This window comes from Bombyx mori, chromosome 24, assembly GCF_030269925.1.
Source record: "Bombyx mori chromosome 24, ASM3026992v2".
Lineage (NCBI taxonomy): Eukaryota > Metazoa > Arthropoda > Insecta > Lepidoptera > Bombycidae > Bombyx > Bombyx mori.
Genome location: NC_085130.1, coordinates 2,123,456 through 2,147,712, shown reverse-complemented (window position 1 = coordinate 2,147,712; position 24,257 = coordinate 2,123,456). Strand labels below are relative to the sequence as shown.

General features: G+C 44.0%; 2 protein-coding genes across 10 annotated transcripts in view; one reads left to right on the top strand and one right to left on the bottom strand.

Annotated features, from left to right (window-relative positions):
- LOC101745805 (proton-coupled amino acid transporter-like protein pathetic) overlaps positions 1-14,761 on the top strand; it is a 39,496-nt gene extending 24,735 nt beyond the window's left edge. For both annotated transcript variants that reach the window (XM_038019709.2, XM_038019710.2), the window contains 3 exons: positions 4,515-4,620; positions 13,313-13,529; positions 14,502-14,761. In XM_038019709.2, coding sequence (XP_037875637.1) covers positions 4,515-4,620; positions 13,313-13,529; positions 14,502-14,702 — 524 coding nt within the window. In that variant the 3' untranslated portion in view covers positions 14,703-14,761. The remainder of the gene's footprint in view (positions 1-4,514; positions 4,621-13,312; positions 13,530-14,501) is intronic.
- On the bottom strand, positions 14,748-23,235 carry LOC101745656 (chitooligosaccharidolytic beta-N-acetylglucosaminidase). Of its 8 annotated transcripts, none has more exons than XM_021346345.3 (10): positions 23,044-23,235; positions 22,305-22,480; positions 21,076-21,287; positions 20,061-20,405; positions 19,817-19,934; positions 18,952-19,110; positions 17,107-18,441; positions 16,355-16,455; positions 16,151-16,279; positions 14,748-15,209 (listed from the first exon to the last, which is right to left on the bottom strand). In XM_021346345.3, the coding sequence occupies exons 1-9, from the start codon at positions 23,119-23,121 to the stop codon at positions 16,158-16,160; spliced, it is 2,646 nt and encodes an 881-aa protein (XP_021202020.1). In that variant the 5' UTR covers positions 23,122-23,235; the 3' UTR covers positions 14,748-15,209; positions 16,151-16,157. The 8 variants fall into 8 exon arrangements, with proteins under 8 accessions (XP_021202020.1, XP_062531586.1, XP_062531584.1 ...); XM_062675602.1 differs by having other exon boundaries at positions 14,748-14,892; XM_062675600.1 differs by having other exon boundaries at positions 14,748-14,892; positions 16,162-16,279.
- Between the last annotated feature and the right edge of the window lie 1,022 nt (positions 23,236-24,257).

Here is a 24,257-nt window from a genome sequence, read left to right as displayed (position 1 = left end):
CTAGACTAATATTCTCACTAAATAAACAAAAATCATAGCGATAACATTTACCATTACTGAGAAAAATAAAAATTAGTGCAACAGTTCTCATTCACACAGTGAAATCACTTTCGTTTTACAGATTTTTTTGTTCTACATACCATACAATACAAAAAAAACAATTACTATACAACATGGTACTTTTAAAGCCCTTTCTAAAAAGGTATAACACTTGTACATTGGATCGCATTGTACAATGTATTCAAAGGAAAACAAAAAAAAAATCAGATCTCTCAGAGTGCTCCAGCCTTAAATTGCACCAAGGACACTTCAAATTTGAAATTCAAAACTCTTAAAAGTTAGTTGACATATTTTGCTCATGTTAGTACTAGATTAAAGATCAGGAACAAAAATAAGACGCTCCAGTGGCCACGTTTGCAGACACGAAAACATCTTCATTTCTTAGAAAAAAGTTTAATAATGTTAACGACTTCAGCTTATTCTAGACCTTAATACTTAAACATAAAGTTTAATTACCATTGCAAAATATATGTATTTAGGTCCTTTCGTCAGAAAAAGAATATTATGGAATAAATTTAAAATGTCACTTGAACATAAAAAGACATCGGTACAAAAATATTTATTCTAAAATGATACTTAAAGCCTAATTTATAAGGTTAAAAATATTAGTTTAGAGAAAAAATACTAATTTTATTTTTGCGGGAAAAATATTGCCAGCTTCAAAACCTTTTACGTATTAAGTAAACATTTTAAGTACATATATAAAAAAACATATAAATCATTTTAAATATTATCATTAATCAATCGATTTTAAGCACATAAAATAACATCAAAGACATAACCATTGGACTTTAACTTGTTACTATACTTGAGACCTTAGAACTTATATCTCAAGGTGGGTGGCGCATTTACGTTGTAGATGTTTGTGGGCTCCAGTAACCACTTAACACCAGGGTGGCTGTGAGATCGTCCACCCATTTAAGCAATAAAAAAAAACTTAACTTGTATTGTTATTTAAATATGTACAACTAAAACAAAAACATTAAAAATAAAATATAATGTGTACTCGTAAAAAAAAGATTAAGAAATAAATCCAATATCGGTTATTTAAAAAAATTATCGATATATGAATTTCATGTAATTATTTTTCTTTATACTGACAACACTGATTTTAATCTGACTGACGCGGTGAGACTTCGCTTGCTGCTTGGCTTGCGTTCAAAATGGATGTGTTTTGATTTTTCTTCGATTTATTTTGCTTTTATCAATAACGTTTCATACTACGGCTGAAAACCATTGTGTGAATTGTGGTTTTAACCTGACCGAGATTTAAAACCGTGTATATGCTCTCCTGTGCTATTTTTAGATGATTTACTAATTGTGTATGAAGATGAAGAAAAAATAGAATAATATCGATATTTAAAGAAGTATGTGTGTTTTTTATACCTTAATAACTACAATTGGATAAAAATACATTAGGAACATCTTAAACATTAAAAAAAGAAAAGTTCTTGAGGTATTTATATAGAAAATTAACCTCAAAACGAGTTTTTTATTTTTATTATATTTTTTATAATAATGGCGTCAATTTCAATATATTTTTTAGATATCTAATACATTTAAGACCTTGAATTTATTTTTATGAGGGTAGATCTAATACTTGTCAACTCACGACCGGATAAATTTAGTGTGAATATAAAATATTTTTTTTAAAAACTACGAATCACTGAACGACTGAACTAATTCAAAGACATATTACGCCGTTACTCAAAAAGACTTCCGCTGACGGCACGCCGCTGCTTGTACATCTCAATATTTTGGACTTGTGCTAATTTTTCCTTACGAACTACTACGGACGATCATCCTCGTCGTTGCGCGAGTGTCAGAGTTTTAGTGAGTGTTGTGAAAGTTTAGTAATAGTGAGTGAACACAGAGTCCAGCCGTCAAGCCGACCGCCATCATTACGTGTCGTCCGCCAGTCGTGTTTCCTAGACACTGCAATCTACAAGAAGCCGAGTTGTCAGGTACGTCTACTACTCATATCAAAATTACCTAGGCTCGGCCTGCCCCTCTTTCTGATAACACTTTGGCGATACTCACCCACTCGCAAGAACCTTCTAGATACTATAACCAGCGCACTGCCGTGGTGAAAATATCTAAGGATTTAGTTTTTTCCCACCAAATTACAATACTCAATTAAATTATTACTGTTAATTATAATATAAATTATTATTATCTTTATCTATATATATAAAAATGAATTGCTGTTCGTTAGTCTCGCTAAAATCGAGAACGGCTGGACCGATTTGGCTAATTTTGGTCTTGAATTATTTGTAGAAGTCCAGAGAAGGTTTAAAAGGTAGATAAATATCAACATTCCTTTTGTTTGTTTAAGTTTATTTTATACAAAAGTTTAGGTCTTTTATTTATCGATTGAGGCACTACGAAGTCTGCCGGGTCAGCTAGTTATTAATATTTATGCTTTATTCATATTTAATTATTTATACAGTCATTTGTGTTTTTAAACAATAATATAAGCATTAAATGTATTCCGAAAATGTTCACATCAAAACAGTGTCTGCTAATTATTAAATACTAGCAGCCCGTTCCGGCTTCGCTCGGGTCTTTAACAAAAATTTCAAAATAAAATAATATATACACAGAAAATTATAAAGATAGTTTGAATATTATTATTTTAATGAACTTTTATTTGTTTTAAATGATATTTTTTTATCTATTTTTACATATCCGTCATATTTCCGTAAAATTTTACTGGATAGAAACTTTTAATACGATGCCTATGTGTGAACAAAGCATATTTTTTTTGTCGTATCCGCTAAAACGGGTACCGTATACACGGAGACTATGTGTGAACGGGCTGTTAGGGCCAGCGTCGTGTCAACAATGCAATTCACAATTATATAATATGGCACAGAAATTAAGTACGCTATTGGATTATTATGGGTGTTGGTTTATTAATGGGTATTTTATTTATGTGCGATCTTTTAACTTTGTGATAACTAGGTACGATGAATTGCAAGTTACCTAGTTGTTTTTTATTTATTTGTATATATAATTTTTTTTTTTGTATTTTTTTTTTTTGGATTTTTTTTTGGTTTTTTTTTTTTGTTTTTTTTTTTTTTTTGTTTTTTTTTTTTTTTTCTTTTTTTTTTTTTTTGTTTTTTTTTTTTTTTTATTCTTCACGATAATATTGAAAAAAATGTTTATTTGACCTATCAATCAAATAGGTTCGAAAAAAAAAAACAAATCATAATGTTTATTTTTTATTTTGAATAAGTCAATAAACATATAAGTATATATATCTGTACTTTATTAGCCTTCGTTGTTATTTTTCACTATTTTTAAGAATTTTTTTTGTATGTTTTTTCTTCCAGACATGTGGCTTTTTTCGTTGAAGTGAATGCCCGGTTTCATGTAAATCTTGAATAATTAATTATTATACCACTTGCAAGCATATATTTTGCAAAATCTTAGTTTTTTTGAGACACTGTTTTTTGCACTAATTTTGAGTGTCATATTTGAGACGCTCATACTCAAAATCTATAAAATAAAACGACATGTCCATGTTTAAACTGGCTTGGCAATAAGCTTAAATTATTGGAAACAAAACACTTTTTGTCCCTGTCGTCAAAAACGTATTCTAAACAAATGAATTATGAGACCCACTCAAGTGACATTTGAAGTAGGTCGTTTATTTTGAAACGCGTGTTGTATAAACAAAATGTATGGGAACATGTGCCACTTTTATCGTGTTTGTATTAAGTACGTTAGTTTGTTTAAGAACTTTATAATATTACATCCAGCAAGCGTTTTAATTTTTTTTTATCGGAATATGAAAGTTAAATTTGCGTACCCCGTATTATTTTTATTAGAACTGTTAGGTGTAGTATTAGACATTACATAAAGAAATCTATCTTCTTGATAAATCCAATTGGAATTCTACAAAATTCCAATTAGATTTAGAGAAAATGTAGTTTTTCTAGATCTAGGTCTCGTGCCGCGCCGTTCGTGTTGATAGGCCGTACTACGTACCAACACGACGGGCAACGCGCGTTAAATGTCATTTAGCCCGAGAAAGGTTAAAGGGTGGGGCAGACGTTGTAACTATACTTGAGACCTTAGAGAACTTATATCTCAAGGTGGGTGGCGCATTTACGTCGTAGATGTCTATGCGCTCCAGTAACCACTTCACACCAGGTGGGCTGTGAGCTCGGCCACCTATATAAGCTAAATAAAAAAGAAATTTCTGACCGCCTTAAAGTATCGACAGATAACTTGGTTGGTTGCTGATGATAAAGGTGATTTCTAGTATTCAGAGAAACCGGTGCTTGTACGTGTTTCGTCACGGGAGTATGTCTGAACAATTCACTTATTTCTACCTGTGATGATTTCTATTAAAATGTTATAAATATTAAGGTTAATAAATCAGCGACAAAGCAATACAGCAGTGATATAAAGATCGCCCCGAGCGTGTGGACTTTTTCTTCTTTCAGGGATGGGCGTCGTGATGGTCCTGGTCATGGCTGTGGGATTCTTCGGCTATTGGGGCTACGGTGAGCTGTCCAAGTCTCCTGTGACGCTGAATTTCCCCTGGGAACCGTTAGTACTATGAACATTCAGTTTCACAAACTGATCATTAGACGTGTACGCGTAATGAACGAATGATGAAGCCACTTTTTGGATTTTGGACTTTATATTAGTTTTTTTTTATTGCCCTTATAGGCAGACAAGCATACAGCCCACCTGATGATGAGTGGTTACCGTCGCTTATGGATATCAGCAATTCCAAGGGCACAGCCAAACCGCTGCCTACCCATTTAATACTATCCGCAAGCCTCGTTTGAAGAAGGGCATGTCATAGCGCTCGAGAAACACCGTGAAGGGTAGCATATTTCAAAACCGAATGGTATGTGGCAAAAAAGATCTCTGGAAATGCACTGTGGACGAACGCATTGGCTCCAGGTAGTATGGATAAACTCTACTCCGGTGGCGGGCGGTGCGATAGCAAAAACGAAATGATGGTATCATCTCAAACAATTCCTCAGGGCAGGCCTAAAGCTGTATGTGCTGGAGGCGTGGTCTCGCCTCTTGGCGAACCGGTCGGCCGGTCTCCAGACCGTCGAAGTGGTACGCCCGGTTCTCGCGGAATGGGCGAACCGTGACCAAGAGCGTCTCACCTTCCGGTTGACGCAAATGCTTACTGGCCATGGGTATTTTGGCCGGCACCTGCATCGCATCGCCGCGAGGGAACCGACGATGGAGTGTCACCACTGTGACTGCGAGGAGGCCACAGTCGAGCATACGCTCGCACATTGCCCCGCATGGCTGGAGCAACGTCGTGTCCTTATATCGCAAATAGGACCGGACTTGTCGCTGCCGACCGTCGTGGCTACGATGCTCGGCAGCGATGAGTCCTGAAAGGCGATGCTCGACTTTTTTTTTTTTTTTTTTTTTTTTTTTATGATTGAAGCATTACTGATGGCCCGGAGGCCTTTCCAGTTTCACCAGGACAGGTGGGCGAGCAAAGGCTCAGCCAGGAGGGGTGGGATTTGCTAACAGCTACCCGAGCGCCTCCGAAGGAGACCTAACAACTCAAGAGTAGCTGCTTCGCGAATGAATCTACTACCGGATCGGAATCGCGACCCGCTGAGAAGATCCGGCGAGAAACTCAGCGAGCTGATTCATGGGTTAGGTTGCACGGCGAACTCTTTGTCGAGTTCGACGAGTACGGTTACCGAGGTCCCTAAGCCTGCTCCTAGTGTTAGAGCTGAAGGCGTCTAATGCAAAGGTTATTGGATCTGATGGATCCGTAAGGACATGTCTAGGGCGTCGACGGTGACTGGCTCCTGCATGATCAGGATTCGGGGAGTAGTCAGCGGCGGCTACGATAAGGCGATTATCATGACGCATAGCCTTATCGAAGTACCGTTCCGACGCTGACTTCATGTATTTCTGTATAGATTCGAGGCCCAGGTCGTCGTGTAGGTCAACGTTCCTCACGAACCACGGAGCTCCGACGGCTAACCTGCAAAAGCGGGATTGTAGAGATTGAAGGGTGTCTATGTGTGTGCGGGCCGCGTGAGCGAACACCACACTCGCGTAAGTCATGACGGGCCTTATGCAAGTTTTGTAAAGTGTCACCTTGTTCCGAAGGGACATTTTACTCCGCTTACAGATCATGGGGTAGAGTCTACTGAGAATAAACGCGGCACGGTCACGGACTGATTTTATATGCGGGCGGAATGTCATCGATGCATCCAGGGTAACGCCCAGGTACTTGACCTTCCTGGCCCAGGGTATGGATTGACTAAAGAGAGTAATCGGGGGTGTGAGATTCCTCGTCCTAATACGGGAGGAAATCCGTGTGGAGCTTCCCCTCTGAAATAGCACCGCAGTACTTTTCGCTGGGTTGATGTCTATGCGCCATTTTCGGAACCACTGTCCTAGGGCTAGGGCTGCGCTCTGAAGCTTCTTCGCGATTAGGGACTTGTTTCTACTGGAATAGTAAACAGTCGTGTCGTCGGCGAATAAAGCTAAATGGGTCGGCGGCGACCGGGGAATATCGTTAACGAATAAACTAAATAGGAGGGGTGAGAGGACAGAGCCTTGCGGGACTCCAGCTGTGAGAGGTCGTGGGGAGGAGCGGGTTCCCTCGACTCGATATCGAAAAGAGCGGTTCGACAAGAAGTCCCGTATGATGAGCACGAGACTATCCGGCACGCCCATGTTGAATAGTTTGAAAATCAAACCGTTGTGCCAGACTTTGTCGAACGCTTTTGCGACGTCGAAGAAGAGAGCTCCCGTGTATAACGGTTTTGGTCGATTAAGCCCCACAAGAATGTGCTCCGTGAGGCGGTGCACCTGTTGAACGCATGAGTGATTTGTACGGAATCCGAATTGTTCATCGATGAGAATGCCCTTGGATGAGACGAAGTCTCTGAGGCGTTTGTAGAGCAGACGCTCATACAGTTTGCCTAGAGACATGAGGAGGCTGATCGGGCGGTAGCTCGTCGGATGATTTTTTGGTTTACCGGGTTTATGTATGCCGATAACGTCCGCTTCTTTCCACATCGCGGGAAAGATACAGTTCGCCATAGCGGCATTGAAAATAGATGCCAACATCACGATGAGTTGGACGGGTAGAAGTTTAATAACGCGGTTGGATATACCGTCGGAACCGGGAGCCTTGCGAGGACGTAGGTCTTTGATCAAGTCTTTAACTTCCATCGGGGTGACGGGTGGTAACGCATCCGAGGGTGGCAACGAGGCTCTGCGTTCTACCTCACTGTCTACTAATTCTACATGAACAGGGTCCACGGATTGAGTGCTGGGCGTACACTGGGTTTGCAATGTATCGGCCAGCAGCTCTGCTTTTTCGTCATCATCGAACGCCGCGAGTCGGCCTGAGGGGCCTACGAGGGGGGGCATAGTTACTACCGTATCCGATTTGAGAGTACGAGCTAAGCGGTAGTAAGACCTTTGGGAGGGCGCGAGTCCTTCTAAGAAATCAGACCATCTGGCATCTCGGACTTCGGCGATGCGAGACTTTACGTCGCGTTGTAGGGCACGCATTCGAATACGATTTTCCGCGGTAGGATACCTGTCGTAGGCGCGTATTGAGGCGTTCTTAGCTCTTAGGAGCTCCCTAATATCGTCGGACAATTTGAAGCGGTGAAGGAAGTCCTCCGCTACAACTTGTTTCGATGACCTATCTAATGTCGAGGTGATGTGTGACGTTAAGATGTCTATGGCTTCAGCGGTATCCTGAGGAGACGGGGTAGAGTCCGGGCTAAACGGGAGCGATGGTGGATCAGATTCAGCCAGGCTGACGCCCAGCGTGTGCCAATCCACCACAGTCCTCGTGACGGGAACGGAATCGGGAGCGCGACCGAGCTTCATAACGACGGGACGGTGGTCTGAATCTAACTCTGAAACGACTTCGATCGAGTGTAAGCGCAGAGTTACGTTTTTTAATAACGCTATGTCGAGTATATCCGGTCGATGTGCGATATTTAGCGGGTAGTGAGTCGGGGTTAGCGGAGCGACGATATCGAAGGCGAGATCATCGACTAACGCGTCAAGCCGCCTGCCATTCGGGGTTATGGTGTGTGAGTTCCACCTGATGTGTTTACAATTTAGGTCGCCCGCCAGAATGACAGAGCTCCCCATGCTGAGCAGCGCCTCGATATCACTGCTTAGAACGATCTTATCCGGTGGAAGATAAACGGACGCGATAACGATCGGCGCGTGTCCCGTCAGTGAGATTCGGCACACTGATGCTTCGATATTAGCGAGCGCGGGAGGATCGAGCGGGACGCAATGCAGGGCTCTTCTATAGTAAATGACGGTACCACCACCACGAGCAGAGAGCCTGTCGTTCCTGACCATGTTATAGTTCGCGATTTTAGGGTCACGGCGCGCGGGCTTAAGTAGGGTCTCCTGCACTAAAAATATATCAATTTGATGGTCACGCAAAAAGTCAGAAACCTGATTACGTTGATTTGCGAGACCGTAAGCGTTAAAAAATCCTATCGTTACGGATAGGGGCTTTACTCTACTTATATACGCCATTGATTACCGGCGGAGTGAGGGGAGGACGTACGTATTTAATGACGCGTATACGTCGGCGTATTCTTGCACAACGGCGATAAAGTGTTGTGCAGTGGAGGCAGCGCGAATGGCGTCGCCCAAAGCGTTAACGCGCTCAAAGTTGATCGACTGAAAGAAGTCGATCGCTAAAGCGAGATTGTCGGACGCGGTCGGAGGGCAAGTCGCGGGAGAGGGACGAGTCGCGGGGGCGGGACGAGTCGCGGGGGTGGGACGAGTCGCGGGGGCGGGACGAATCGCGGAGGAGGGAATTGTAGCCGTGTTCATATACGGCAGCGGTTTCGCCCAGGCCGAGACACTGGGCACCGGCGCCGGAACGAACGCTGGCTTAGCCTGCGACACAGAGGGTGCCGAGGCTTTGATGTCTGGGCCGGAAGCTCGGAGGCGGTTTTGGCGGGCGACGCGGCGATTTATTTTCGGGGCTCGGGGGCATCCGCGGTAATTTGCGGGGTGACCCTGTGTTTGACACAGGACGCAGCTAGGCGGTTCCGTCGCGGTTTTTTGGTCGCGAGCGCAGAGGGCCGTGGCGTGATCGCCCAAACACTTAACACATCGGGGGCGCGCGTGACAGTTACGGGAAGAGTACCCGTACAGTTGACAGTTATGGCACTGGCTAGGAGTGCCTTTTTTATGGGGGGCTTCGACGGCGATACCGGAGAGCCTACAGACGGCCTGTGTGTTGAAGATTTTCTTACCCTCGGGGGTAGGCTCGAGGGTGACTAGAACCATATTATATGGCTCCCTACCGCGACCGGTGTGCATACGGTGCACAGAATTCACTGGAAAGCCCTGTTCTAACAGATCGGCCTTGACGAGCTCTACATCTAACTCTTTAGGGATTCCGCGTATTACAACGCGGAGTTCGCGGTCCTCCTGGAGCGTATACGTATGGAAACTTATACGTTCCTTACGGAGGTAAGAAGAGAGGGCCCTATGGTCGTCGGGTGTTTGAACCTTAATTTGAATGCCGTTCGCGAGGTTACGGGCATTCGTGAAATTTATATTTTTGGCCTTAAGGGCCAGGCAAACTCGATCCCAAGCTGCCTTCTCCTGAAGGATAACCGGGGGAGGGGTCTGGGTTTTATTTTGTGCCACCGGACGCGGCGACGGAGTGGCACGGGCTGGGGGCGCAACGGGAGTCTGAGGGCGGGGGCGCGACGCGTTCGCGGCTTTGCTAATTTTAGCGGCCGCGGGAGCTCGGGACTCCGCGGCACGCTTCTTACCCTTCTGTACCAGGGTGAATCCATCCGTCGATGAGGCGGGGGCGAGGTCAACCTCCATGTCCGAGTCAGAGTCGGAGCACGAGGAGGCGGGTGCAGGCGACCTACAAGCAAGTGTAGGTGTTTTAGAGGGCGCGACGGAGGCCGCGGATGATCGCTCAGCTGAAACGATGGTCACAGCGGACGACGCAGCAGCTTTACTCGCCAGTATAGGCGACACGGGAGCGGCAGGCACGACGGAGGCTGCGTTGCTCAATGCAGAAGCTTTGCACGCAGGTACAGGCGACGCAGGAGCAGCGAGCGCGGCGGAGTCCTCGAGAGGGCTCGCAGTGTGATTGGCCTTGAAGGCCAAAAACTCCGAGGCGAGCTGTGGGTGGTGAAGTCGGAGGAATTCCGCGAATACAGCGTCCATGATCGCTGTGTACCCAGGTGGGGCGGCCCCGGGTCTTGAAAACACTCGCCTTGCGGCGAGGCCCCAACTTCTCGGACCTGAGCGGTTCTATTGAACACAGGTGGCAATGCGGCGCGATTACTACAGGACAAAGAAAAAGCAAAACAAATCAGAAATAACAAAAAGAAACAAAACAAATAAATACTTGCAGGAAACCACTTTGTCGGCAAATGTATCACGAACACAAAAATAACTAAAACGAAACAAATAAAAGCTTCCAGGAAAAACACTTGGTCGGCAGATGTATCACGATCACAGGCCGCGCGAACAATGGCCGGGCTAACAAAAGCCGGGCGAACAAAGACCGGGCGAACGAGTGGTCGATGAGCACGTCCGCACGTGACGGGTGCCTCTATCGGAATGATGCTCGACTTCTGCGAGAACACCATCTCACAGAAGGAGGCGGCGGAACGAGAGAGAGAGAGAGCTCCTCCCTCTCCGCACCTATCCGTCGCCGCCGAGCCGGGGGCCGGAGAAGGGCCTGAGGGGGTAGAGGCCGCGCGTCGCGCTACCAGCATTCTGCTGCTACCGGTTGGCGGTGTATCGCGTCCCGACCCGACAGGCTGGTTCTGGTCCAACCGGGTATTCCGGGAGACCAGCGGCACCATCTGGACGGCCTGACGGGCTGCCGTACCGAGACGGCCGACGTTTCAGAGCCTTCGATTCGCCTCGAATGCTCCGTCGGCTGGGCGTCCTTGGGGTGAGCCGCGCCGTCTGGTTGTAGTGTTGACCGCGGTAGCCCCCCTACCTTATCCGGGTTCTGGCCTCTGAGGGGATCGAACCTCGGGTGTAAGAGTGCAGGGGAGTCGTTTAGTGGGTGGGCCCTAAAATTCTTGGGCCCGCGATCTGCTCTCAACACCTTTTTTTTTTTTTTTCGGGTAGAGGGCCGAACCTCCTACGAGGTCCCCGCGCAAAAGGGGCGCGCGGGGTATGTGAGACTCAACGATCTGCATGGTGTTGTGAGCAGACCGCGGGCCCAAGGATTTTAGAGCCCACCCACTAAACGACTCCTCTGCACTCTTACACCCGACGTCCGATCCCCTCCGAGGTCAGAACCCGGATGAGGTAGGGGGGCTACCGCGGTCAACACTACAACCAGACGGCGCGGCTCACCCCAAGGACGCCCAGCCGACGGAGCCTTCGAGGCGAATCGAAGGCTCTAAAACGTCGGCCGTCTCGGTACGGCAGCCCGTCGGGCCGCCCAGACGGTGCCGCTGGTGTCCCGGAATACCCCGCTGGACCAGAACCAGCCTGCCGGGTCGGGACGCGATACACCGTCGACCGGTCGCTCTATTCACTCCACGGCAGCGCGCTAGAGTGCTGGTAGCGCGCCGCGCGGCCTCACCCCCTCAGGTCGCCCCTTGACCTTCACCGGGGGGAGGCCGCCACCTACAGGGGCCGGGACGTACGGGCGTATTCCCGCCTCCGGCCCCCGGCTCGACGGCGACGGATCGGTGCGGAAAGGGAAGAGCTCTCCCTCTCTCGCTCCGCCGCCTCCTTCTGCGATATGGTGGACTCGCAGAAGTCGAGCATCGCCTTCCAGGACGCGTCGCTGCCGAGCATCGTAGCCACGACGCGCGGCAGCGAGAGGTCCTCTCCAATGACCGCGACGAGGGCGGCGCGTTGCTCGTCGAATCCAGAGCAACGCGCCAGCGTGTGTTCCGCTGTGTCTTCCTCGTCGCGGTCCGCGCAGTGGTGGCACTGCGCTGTCGGTTCCCTTCCGGCTATCTTGTGCAAGTACCGGCCGAAACAACCATGGCCGGTAAGCATCTGCGTTAGCCGGAAGGTGAGGCATCCGCGGTCGCGGCCCACCCAGTCCGCGAGAACCGGGCGGACCGCCTCGACGGTTCGGAGGCCGGCCGACGGGTCCGCCAAGCGGCGAGACCACGCCTCCAGCACGGACCGCCGAGAGTGGAGCCTCCGCGCTCGAACTACACCTTCGCTGGGGCGCCCTTCCCCCCTAGAGCGGAGGTCGCTACGCCACCGGTAATCGGCAGCGAGCGCCTCCGCCTCCAGGTCCCAGGGTGGCGCCCCGGCGAGCAAGCACGCCGCCTCGAAGGAGACGGTGCGGTATCCTCGGATCGCCCTGACCGCGATCGCGCGCTGCGGACGTCGCAGCGCGGCGACGTTCTGGCGGGTCAGGGCGTGGCACCATACGGGCGCGCCGTATAGTGCCATCGACCGCACCACCCCCATGTAGAGGCGGCGCGCCACCTGATCGGGACCCCCGACGTTTGGAAGCAGCCGGCTCAAAGAGCCGGCCGTCGCCATCAGTCGAGGGCCCAACTTCGCAAAGTGAGCGCGGAAGTTCCACCGACCATCCAGTTCAAGGCCGAGGTACCGAAGACCGGTCACCCCGACCCCGACGCGGACGCCTCCGATCACGAGGTGGGCACCCAGAGGCGGCGCTCGTCCCGGCCCGTGAAACAACAGGGCCTGGGTTTTGTCGAGCGCCACCTCGAGTCCCAGCCGTCGGATCCTTGTGACGACGTGTGCCACGCCTGCGCACGCCAGACGGGCAGACTCCCGGTAGTCCCTCCCCGGAGCCACGACCAACGTGTCGTCGGCGTAACATATTACGCTCAGCCCGGGGAGGGGACCCCGTACGACGCCCCGCAAGACCCAGTCGTAGCCGATGTTCCACAGCAGGGGGCCCAGGACAGACCCCTGTGGAACACCGCGCTCGACCGGAAAGCGGTACATCGCCCCACCGTGCTCTCAACACCTGCAGATCGTTGAGTCTCACATACGCGCATAAGGGGCGCGCGGGGACCTCGTAGAAGGTTCGGCCCCCGGCCAAAAAAAAAAAAAAAAAAAAAAAGGCCTACAGCTGTATACTAGATCAACCAAATAAAGGCAGCTAGCTCTAAATGGTCTCGTCAACGAGTGCACAATTAAGACCGGGGTACGCAAGGAATGACGACGTCTTCTAAAGCGTACCACCACCTGAACTAATGACCTCGACCACTCTGCCAAGAGTGGAAATATATTAATTGTGCGTTTATTTCCACAGATTTCCAATAGCACTGAAAGTATTCATGGGGTTGATGATATACGTGACTTTTGCACTCAACTTTTGGGTTCCCTTCGATCTGGTTTGGTATTATCTGAAAAAGAGACACCAACCCCAGAAGTATTGGCTGTGGGAACGAGTCTACAGAATAATATTCGTAACGGGAATCACCTTAATAGCTGTGACGTTTCCGAATATAAGCAAACTAACGGCTTTGGTAAGTTCAAAACGGTAGCTATAGTTATTTCATTATGATTTTTACTAACCAGACATGGACGCTGAAAAATTATACGAGACGATCTATTTGGCTCCTTTTTGCCATCACACCAATCGCGACGGGAGTAGATTACATTTGAAAAGATACCGTGTACCATAGGAGTTTTCTGATCACTATAACACAAGCGAAGCTTGAGAAAGGTCCTTAGCATCAGGCATGCAGTGGTCCTTAGCTGTCCCCTAAGACTTGTGAAGTCCATAAGCAATGGTTATTACTGATCATATGTTGGGTAGTGAAAAATTAATAAACACCATGATTTACTCGAAGCATTAACTGCCGTATCGATGGAATGACGTTTGGGTGTGAATTCTACCTTATTCTGCAGTGGTCGTCCGATCATCCTAGACAGAAACCGCACTATAGATAGTAATAACGTTAAAGTGTCTTTGGATGTATGATGTCAGTCTAGAATAGCAATCTAGAAGTCGTTGTGGTCTAAAGGATAAAACGTCCGGTGCATTCATATTGAGCGATGTACCGGTGTTCGAATCCCGCAGGAGGGTACAAATTTTTCTAAAGAAATACGAACTTAACAAATATTCACGATTGACTTTCACGGTGAAAGAATCTTGTAATAAAAATCAAACCCGCAAAATTATAATTTGCGTAATTACTGGTGGTAGGACGTTTTTTCAGTCCGCACGGGTAGATACCACCACCATGCCTATTTCTGCCGTGAAGCAGTATTGCGTTTCGGTTTGAAGGGCGCGGCAGCCGTTGTAACTATACTGAGACCTTAGAAATCATATCTCAAGGTGGATGGCGGCATTTACGTTGTAGATGTCTATGGGTTCCGGTAACCACTTAACAACAGGCCAACGTAAGCATAAAAAAAAATAGCACCCTTCACAATCGTTACTATCGTTAGACTTTATATCCTTAAGGCCTCGAATTTCATTATCCTTCGTCCAGATCGGCTCATTCTGCCTATCCAGCATGGGCTTCATGTATCCAGCTTTCATTGAACTCACATTGGACTGGACCGACCCAGGCCTGGGGTTCTTAATGTGGAGGATGTGGAAGTGCATCATTGTTGCATTATTTGGAGCGGTAATCTGTGTTGTCGGCACGTATACCAATGCCAGAGCGCTCGTTCACGAGGTTTTTAAATAGATTTCTTTGTTGTTGTTGAGAGTTTTGTTGAAATTAAAAATTAAATGTACGAAATTGTATATTTTTGTTTCCATTTTATCTAAATACTAGCGACGCGCCCTCGCTTCGCTTCGGAAATTGTAATTTATTATTGATTTCTCCACTATTTAATGGATGTTATTATACATATAAACCTTCCTCTTCAATCACTCTATAAAAAAAAACCGCATCAAAATCCGTTGCATAGTTTTAAAGATTTAAGTATACATAGGGACAGACAGATATAGGGACAGAGAAAGCGACTTTGTTTTATACTATGTAGTGATTTAGTTTATATTGAGCAAGCAATTTGTTTTATGCATGCGATGAACGCATCCGAGTTAAATTTCATGTTGGTCTGTCCGATTGGAATCTATTATTTTTCCCTCCAAATTCTATTGTAATTTCTTGAGACAAGTTCCAGGATTTAAAGTGCACCATACCGGCCAAATTGGCTGCATTTTAAAACCACGAAGTAGCATACGCCATCTGTTAAAGGATTTTTAATTAAAATGATTAACCATGCGACTAATGATGCGACCATGCCAATGTTCGAATCCCGCAGATAGGAGTCTAGTGATATAGGTAGGACGTTTTTTGAGTCCGCACGGGTTAGTACCACTACTCTGCCTATTTCTGCCGTGAAGTAGTGTGAAGCAGTAATGCGTTTCGGTTTGAAAGGCGGGGCAGCCGTTATACTTATGAAAGTGAGACCTTAGAACTCATGTCTTAACGTTGGTGGCATCATTTACGTTATAGACGTCTAAGGGCTCCGATAACCACTTAACACGAGGTGGGCCGTGAGCTCATCCACCCATCTAAGCATTAAAAAATGGTACTTAACACATGTTCACGAACAACATCGTGTAATGAAAAGCAAATCCAAAAGTTATTGAGAAAATAATTGGCGTGGTCTGGCGGTGGGGCGTCTTATGAGCCGCTGTAGTAATGTGATGCCAAAGTAATCATGAGTTTCAATTTGAAGGGTGGATCAGCCATTGTACTGGAAAACTAATACTTAAAGCTCATGCTGTGAGATGGGTGGCGGCATTTCCGTTTTCTCCAAAACTTTTGAATATAATAAAGTATGCAGTATTATCATCACCAGCCTAGACGTCTACTGTCCCGAGGGGGGGAGGGTGATGGGAGAGATGTGCTCCGCACTAAACGCTTCACTTTCCTCCCTTTGCCTCTTCATGAGTTCTGTCTCATGCGAGGTTTGGACGTTGGTTGTTGAGCGACAGGAGGTTTTAGTCGGTTCGACTCCGACATGCCCCACCCTCCATCCCCAGTGGAGGGTGGGAGTCCAGCGATTTCCTCCTGACCAATCTTCTGTTGGACTTAAGCCTCCCCCAGGTTAACGATAGCGACCGATTCAAAAGGACATCGGTCCACCTAGTGAAAGGCATACTTATGATAAAAGGACATACATTTTAATTACCTATGGTAATCTAATCTCACGTAGACTTCAGGATTTGGTGTAGTGTTCGCTATTATATCTGACCACAGTCTCTCGGCTACTGCGGCAGCACGTGGCCACAGGTGATAATCAAGATTTCCTATAAAATTGTAATTGTAATTTTATTCATCTGCTTCACTATGAGGTCAAACTTCTTCTTCAACAAAATTCTTGCCTGAATCTACAAAATCGGTCCAAAGAACTGCCTCTCCACCTTCTATCGTGAACACGTCGATGTTTCGCCAAGATGTCCACGAGTACATTCCTTGCCAAGTCCTGAATTTAAAAAAAAAACAGCAAATTTATCTAGTATCTTCTCTTTTCCAAAGAGTACTAACGAAAGATTTTTCGTATAGTATAATTAAAGGGCGTTTCAATAAAGGTAAGCTGTCCAGGATATTCGCAAATTTTACATACCATCTCAGTCGTATGTTTTTATTACGTGTACAAAATCAATATGAAATTAAGTTTTAACTGACGAAACGCTAACGGCGAATCGCAATGAGAACACTTTTTGCTATCATAGGATTGAAATCTAGTAGTGAATTCTGCAAACTACGACATGACAATGTTAGAAACTATTTTTATCTAAAAAAAAATTATTTTTATTGCTTAGATGTGTGAACGAGCTCACAGCCCACCTGGTGTTAAATGGTTACTGGAGCCCATAGAAATCTACAAAGTAAATGCGCCACCCACCTTGAGATTAAGTTCTAAGGTCTCAGTGTAGTTACAACGGCTGCCCCACCCTTCAAACCGAAACGCATTACTGCTTCACGGCAGAAATGGGCAGGGTGGTGGTACCTACCCGTGCGGACTCACACGAGTTCCTACCACCAGTAATTACGCAAATTATAATTTTGCGGGTTATTCGAAGACGCCAAAACATCTTAAGTTATAGTTAATAAATAATAAATCAATACGAACCGGTATTTATAACATCTCTGTTTCCGCATTTCGCACGACAGATCCCATTTGTTTGAATGAATCACGCGAAACGTTCCCAAATAATCTCCAGAATCGGGGTTCCACTTATAAAGCTGCACTCCCAAATGCTCCCACGTTTTCGCCTCAAGAGTCCTGGTCAGATGTTTCGTATACCAGACTATGGGTAATTTCGGCATGAAGCCTTTATTGGCCATTCTTAGCCTATTCAGCGCTTTATCTAAAAACCCATCTCTATCCTCAATCAACGAAAAGCAATTGATCATTGTGAATACTCCATCACTTAAATGGAATATATCGTCCACTTCAGTGAGTGCAATGATTTCGGCGTATATTAATTGTAATATATCAAAAATGGACTCTCTCATATTTAATCTAAGACACAATAAGTTATCGCACGTGTAATTCGCATTTTTGGCCGGGCAAGTCGCTTCGCTGTGCCAAAACCAAGGTCGTCCAACCGGCCCCGGTGCAGCCACTTCAATCAATACTCTAATCCCCCTAACTTTAGCCCTCGTCACTAAAGCTTTCACATCAGCTCTCGTATAAACCAAAGCTCTATCATAAGCACCGAACTCAAATAATTCTTTTAGCTTGGGTAAAAGCAACGGAAAGCTCGTTACATCGGATATCCTCCAGTGAAATGTATTTAATTTGCAAGCGGCCATTGTATCAATAGTTTTCATTAAATCTGGCATCGGTATATAATTTCTTCCTGTGTCAATCATGAGTCCTCTATATTTATGACTTGGCGCGTCCTTTACAATAATATGCGACAAAGTTATCAAATAGCCGGTCAGTTGATCTAGTAAAATCATCTGGTTCAATGTCTCCAAGCCATGTCTAGCTCCACAGAAAGACGAGGAACTTAAATGTATGGTAATAAAATCAAAATTGCTATTAACACTAATAGTGTACGCTTCGTCAGTATTCAGTCTCAATCTTGGATCGGGATCTGTTTCGATATCTATAATAATATTCATCTTTTTGACGGGTAAATCACAGGTGCCGTTTTTCATTTCTCTGCCTATCTTTTCCAATCGAGCTAAATCTCCAATGAAGAGTTTAAACGCTTCAGCTAAATGCCGATGCACGTTCTCTGAAGGTAACGATTGAAATTTGTATTCCAATTTTAGGATCGACATAGCTACCAAATTTTTACTGAACAACGTATAGCCAATCGGGTAAGGCCAAAGCTGTGGTCCCATACACTGCAGAACGCATCTACTGTGCGAAACATAAATACGTTTAGATGTTGGCCGGCTTAGTTTCTGGCATAAATTTTCAACACATTCCCATGCGTTTGGTCGGAATATCCTGTAAAGTCATAATATAGAATCCATAGGTTCGTTTGTTTTTTTTACCGACGCTGTATTATAGATTGCTAGTACTAATTCAGGACTTCATCTAACATTGCCCGGGGCTTGATTAAACAACGATTAACCAATAGGCAATAAGTACTTAGATTGCTCCCACAAAAAAAAATAGACATTCAGATTACTTTACGTGTCTCTCCGTTATTTATTACGTTACGTCACACTTTGAGAAAGCCCGACACCCACCTATCAAAGAGAGCACTGACCTGGAAAGTGTCTGGCAAAAGGAAGAGAGGCCGCCACAGAACAACTTGGCGTCGCTCGGTGGAGCAGGTGCTAGGGGTCTTGGGCATGACGTGGGAGGAGCTAGAACAGACTGCCCAAGACCGATATAAATGGAAAAATTTGATTCGAGCCCTACACCCCAGCAGAGGGTAATAGGAAAAAATGATGATGATGATGTCTCTCCGTTATTAAATGCAATCGATTTAAAGTATTAAAACCAAACCACCTTGCTTCATCGTCCATGAGCCTTCTTGCATCATATCTGTTGTGTTCTTTTTTCTTTAAAACGGCCAATGTAATTAAAACAGCCGCCAACAATATTACAATTGTTAAACACCCCGCAAAAGCATATACATATGTTTTTCTAGAGAATTTGAGGTGCTTACTGAAAATAATGAAACGTGCAGCTGTTAAAGCAATCTCTCGGTAAATGTTTTAATTTACGTATTTCATCTGTATCAATATTTGTAAAACAGTCAAAAAAAAACAACCCGCAGAATATCACCAGGGAACCGTTGCTAGGTGGAAAAACAAAACGTGTCAAAATTGTTTTTTTATGTAATTTTTTTTCCGTTAAAACCTGCCATCAGTTGCGAAGGCTGTAATCAGGTGAGTTGCAAGAGGTCAGAGCTTGGAGAGGCAGAGCCAATGCTCGGACCCCGTTAGTGGGATAGCGCATCGGCTCTCTTAAATCTTCTAGTCGGATTTGGCTGCAAGAGCATAGTGGACAACAATTTAAAATATGGTAACATTTAAGTACTTTAGTCTTATGGACTTCTGACCACCTCATTGTGATTTTAATTGCGATCAGACAAGAACTAACTGTAGAAGTGATAATTTTCATACCAGCACAGAAATCCTCATAGGTACTTGTAATTTTTGCAACTACCTGGAGATTGAACATGTGAAAAATAGTCCACCGAATGCTCGAATACCAAATAAATATCTTACAAAGACTTGTACACGCAACTTGTACAGACTTGCACATTCTGATCGCAAATTGTACACGAAAATGAATCTCGTAGATCGAAAAAGGACCACCAAATTTGGATGTGACAATAAAATCCGTAAAATCGATTGAGAATTTTTACAATTTGCATTTCCACGAACAAGGCTCGCCACAGCTCAGCGTCGATTGGCCGGGATCACCGCAGCACGGGCCGGAGATGCTGCACCTCGCACAATCACATTCGGTTTTACAACGATTGTCTGGAATCGGGATTAAGTATGAAATATTTACGTTTGCCGCTGTCAATGAATTGCAAACTATTAAAATTCATTTTTAATACGACTCATGGATAAAAGGTGAACTAGCTATTTTCAAAATAAACTCACTCGATTCACAAGAGCCATCGTCGGAATTCCCAAATTTCTCAGTTCTGAATACACTGATATCCTTTTTTTCTGAAGCATCTTTATCAATGGCACTATCATTAGTAAGTACGGATTCTGTGACGTTAGAAAAAGTTGAAGCTTCTGGTACTGCAGACGGTAGAACTGTTAGTGGAGATATAAATTTAACAGCAGCGTCTTTTGAATCATCAGAATTTGAATTATCTTCAGAGCTGGATAACGGGTGGTACTGGGCCGATGGAGAAGTGACATTGAGCTTTTCTATTTGATTACGAGCAATTTGAATTGGTTTGTTTTCTTCTTGCTTCAATAAATTTTGTAGTGCATCTAAAATTCAAATAAATTGATAGATTGTGGTTTAATCGTCTCGTTTATTAATATGCTTCATTTAAATGCGCTGTTCAGGAAAATCTCGCGGTTCGTTTGGTGTTATATGGTTAATAAATGTGAATACCACCATGTATGTACCTTGAGATATGGAGTCTACGAAGTTTCGTAATTATCGAATCAAAGTCTAATGAATCGGCCAGCAATCGGCCCGGGTTTGACTAGTAAAATAAAAAAAAAAGACAATTATGTATCACTTTCTCAATTGTTTGTCAATTTGATTTTTTGGGATTTTCGGGTCGGTTTGGGATTAAAAATAAGATAATTCGGATATAGGCAGTTCCTTAATAAATATTTCAATAATAAAACGAAAAAGAAAAAATTGTATTTAAAATAAATCAAAATCTTATAGTCTCAGTGAATATGGTCGTATTTTGGTCACTAGGCGAATACTATTATAGCAATTATTATAAAAACTATGTACAATTTCTATTCTCATACTTTTATCGATTTTCGAGAGTCATGGACTATATTAAGCCTACTTTTACGGTTGATAAGAAACTTTAAATGACGAGATCTCTTCTCGATTGTTCAGTTATCGTTCGCCCAGGTTTGTTTGTATATCTACTTATTATAACTTAATTAAATTCCAATAGAAACACAGTTCCACCATTTACAGCTGTTTCAACGTTATTAATAGTGACTTCCATATCGCTGAGTCTCTCGCAGTACTTCAATATAGTTTCCTGCTCGTCAATGGTCAAGTTCTTGCATATCTCATTGTCTACTTCACCGGTCCTAGAATTGCAGCAGCAGTAGTATAGTAAGACCGATGTCATTATGTACAACTTTTTCTCCAGATTCATGGCTTCGGTTAAATACCTGTTTCAGATTAATTCAATGTATACTTCTCGAGAAGTTTCCAAGATTAGCAGCGTCCTCTCTTCAATTATCCCTCGCAAAGTCTACCTTAAGAATTTTCTTGATTTTCCCCAAAATTTGTGGACTTTACTTATTTATTTTCAGGAAATCAAACAGCTTGAATTAACATAATAGACTAACAAATAGAAAACATAAAGCCAATTAAAGATACTCGCCAATAAAAACAAGTCGAAAGAAACAAAAAATATACCCATAGTATCATAATCCTACTAATTCATCTAGAGGGAGTTCTCGTTCACAGCACAGAATAGCTCACAGATAAGCTGCTTCCATCTCGAAATGGGCTGTCAAATTATGAGGTGGTTGGTTCTATGGACACGGGCACCCTGTTTGTCTACCAATAATACCTTTTTTCCGGTTGGTACAAATGTTGGCCGAGCATGCTAGCAGCAGGAAATACAAGTAGGGAATTGGAGCTAAACTAAGGATAAAGTGCCATTAATGCAAAACCAGAGCAGCTTCCAGTCGTAACCCACTTACCGACACCAAAATCTAGCTTTAGCCGGTGCATCATTTTGCAAAAGTGCCATTAGAGATAACGCTATATTCCCTTTGCATACCACCCAGTGGTGCTCGAACCAGGGTTAGTTTTTTATTTATTGCTTAGATGGGTGGACGAGCTCACAGCCCACCTGGTGTTAAGTAGTTACTGGAGCCCATAGACGACTACGACGTAAATGCGCCACCCACCTTGAGATATAAGTTCTAAGGACTCAAGTAAAGTTACAACGGCTGCCCCACCCTTCAAACCGAAATGCATTACTGCTTCACGGCAGAAATAGGTGGGGTGGTGGTACCTACCCGCGCGGATTCACAAGAGGTCCTACCACCAGTAAAAAGTAGTTGAGGGATAGGTTTCAAATGATGGCCCCTCTAGCAGTTTAGGTTTTTCTGTATACCGATTTGAAGACAGACCAAGAAGACAAGAAAAACGACAAACGACTTAAGAAAATTCACCTTAATCTCAGTATAGGGTATTTATATCTGATGAAAGGCTCAACATCATCTGAACACAGAATGGCTCTGTCGAGATCGTTCGTGCAAATATCATATTTATATTTATCTATAATACTTAGCAGACATTTTGGTGTTAGTTGTTGAACTCTGGGCTCTTGGACGGTGCATTTATTGATCTGCGAACAGATTAGGGAATTTGAAGTTTTGGGCTCTGCAACAAGCAGTCTCCCCGTTTCGTGGTCGGAGGAAGCGATATATGTCAGTAATTGACCGTAAAACAAAAAGGTTGTGTCGTAGTATTGAGGAAATACTTAGAAACGAAGTTCGTCCAATAGTAAAATCGTACACGGCAAAATGTTCTTTGGAAACTGGTGGTAGGACCTCTTGTGAGTCCGCGCGGGTAGGTACCACCACCCTGCCTATTTCTGCCGTGAAGCAGTAATGCGTTTCGGTTTGAAGGACGGGGCAGCCGTTGTAACAATAATTGAGACCTTAGAACGTATATCTCAAAGTGGGTGGCGCATTTACATCGTAGATGTCTATGAGCTCCAGTAACCACTTAACACCAGGTGGGCTGTGTGCTCGTCCACCCATCAAAGCAATAAAAAAAACGCACTGTTTCCCCAACTAGCAGGGATGAAATGCCTGTATCATCCAATATTTGTACAGAACACATGCCGAAAAATACCAAGAGAAAACGTCACTTCGTAGACCCAAAAGAAACGTAATATAAACTCACCCAATTCAAAAGTATTTGTGTCCATTTACCCTCAATAAATTCTATTTTGCAATCCGAACACGATGCATCGGAATCCATGGTTATAATCGGTTTTGTGTTTATCAATAAAATAATAAACTGTCATTACATAGAGTATTTGAACGTGATTTAAACCATATTTAGACGTATTTTGTACATTAATCTATTGTGTCATGTCATTATAATTACTTTTTCATCTATGAATTTCTTGTTCTTTCACAACTCTGTAGTAAAACACTATCTGGTTAATAATACAGTTTTAATGAAATCAAACTTTGAATTAAGCCCCATATTTTCTTTTCTTGATATTAAAATAGAGTGGGGTGATAGAGTAAACCGAATCGTTTTGATAGCAATACACAAAGTGGTTGTGGTAAACGCAGTTTTTTTTTTCAATTCCATTTCTCCAATTGAGTCTCTTATATGAGGGAGTTCATATAGAGTTCTTTATTTCGCCGTAAAGTCGTGTTTTATGTAATTAACACCACAGTTGAAACAATATAAATTTTATTGTTGTAGTAGTATAAGCAATTCTAAGTAATTATATTACATTAGTTATTAAACACATTATAAATTATTTTGACGTTTTAAATTTTTGGCGGTAAAAAGGTCCCGTGTCACAGACTATATTCTTTTTCCCACCTCTCGTGCGTTCCGGCTTACGCATCATAAAAAGGTGCGTTCTTAGACGCCACAACTATTTATAACTATTTATTAGAAAACGTCCTACGTTTGTGAAAGAAAAAGATCTGACAGCCCACGTGGTTTATCATAAAATTAGATGAAATCCAGTTAGAAAGCGTTCCTAGAATTCTGTCTAGAGAAATGAATATCGCACCTAGAATCATGTTGCGTGTTTTCAAAAAATTATTTAACATCTCACAGAGTCGCGCACTGGTGCTCACGAGACCAATATTTACAAAACGAATCGACCGGTAAGGTAACAAAAACATCTTAGTCACATTTTATTTATAGGTCATTTTAGAGGGTGTCGCGGTCGTGTGCTTGAAACGCCACTATTATTTGAATAACAAATCCATAAGATTGGAAGTGAAGTAATTTCCATTGGAGAAAGTGCGTGTTTGCTAGTACTAGATCAATGCTCTGCCATTAGTAACCTGGTGCTTTTAGGTAGATACTCAGATCATGCCTAAAAACACGGAAATTACAGACCTCTATAATATCAAAGTTTATTA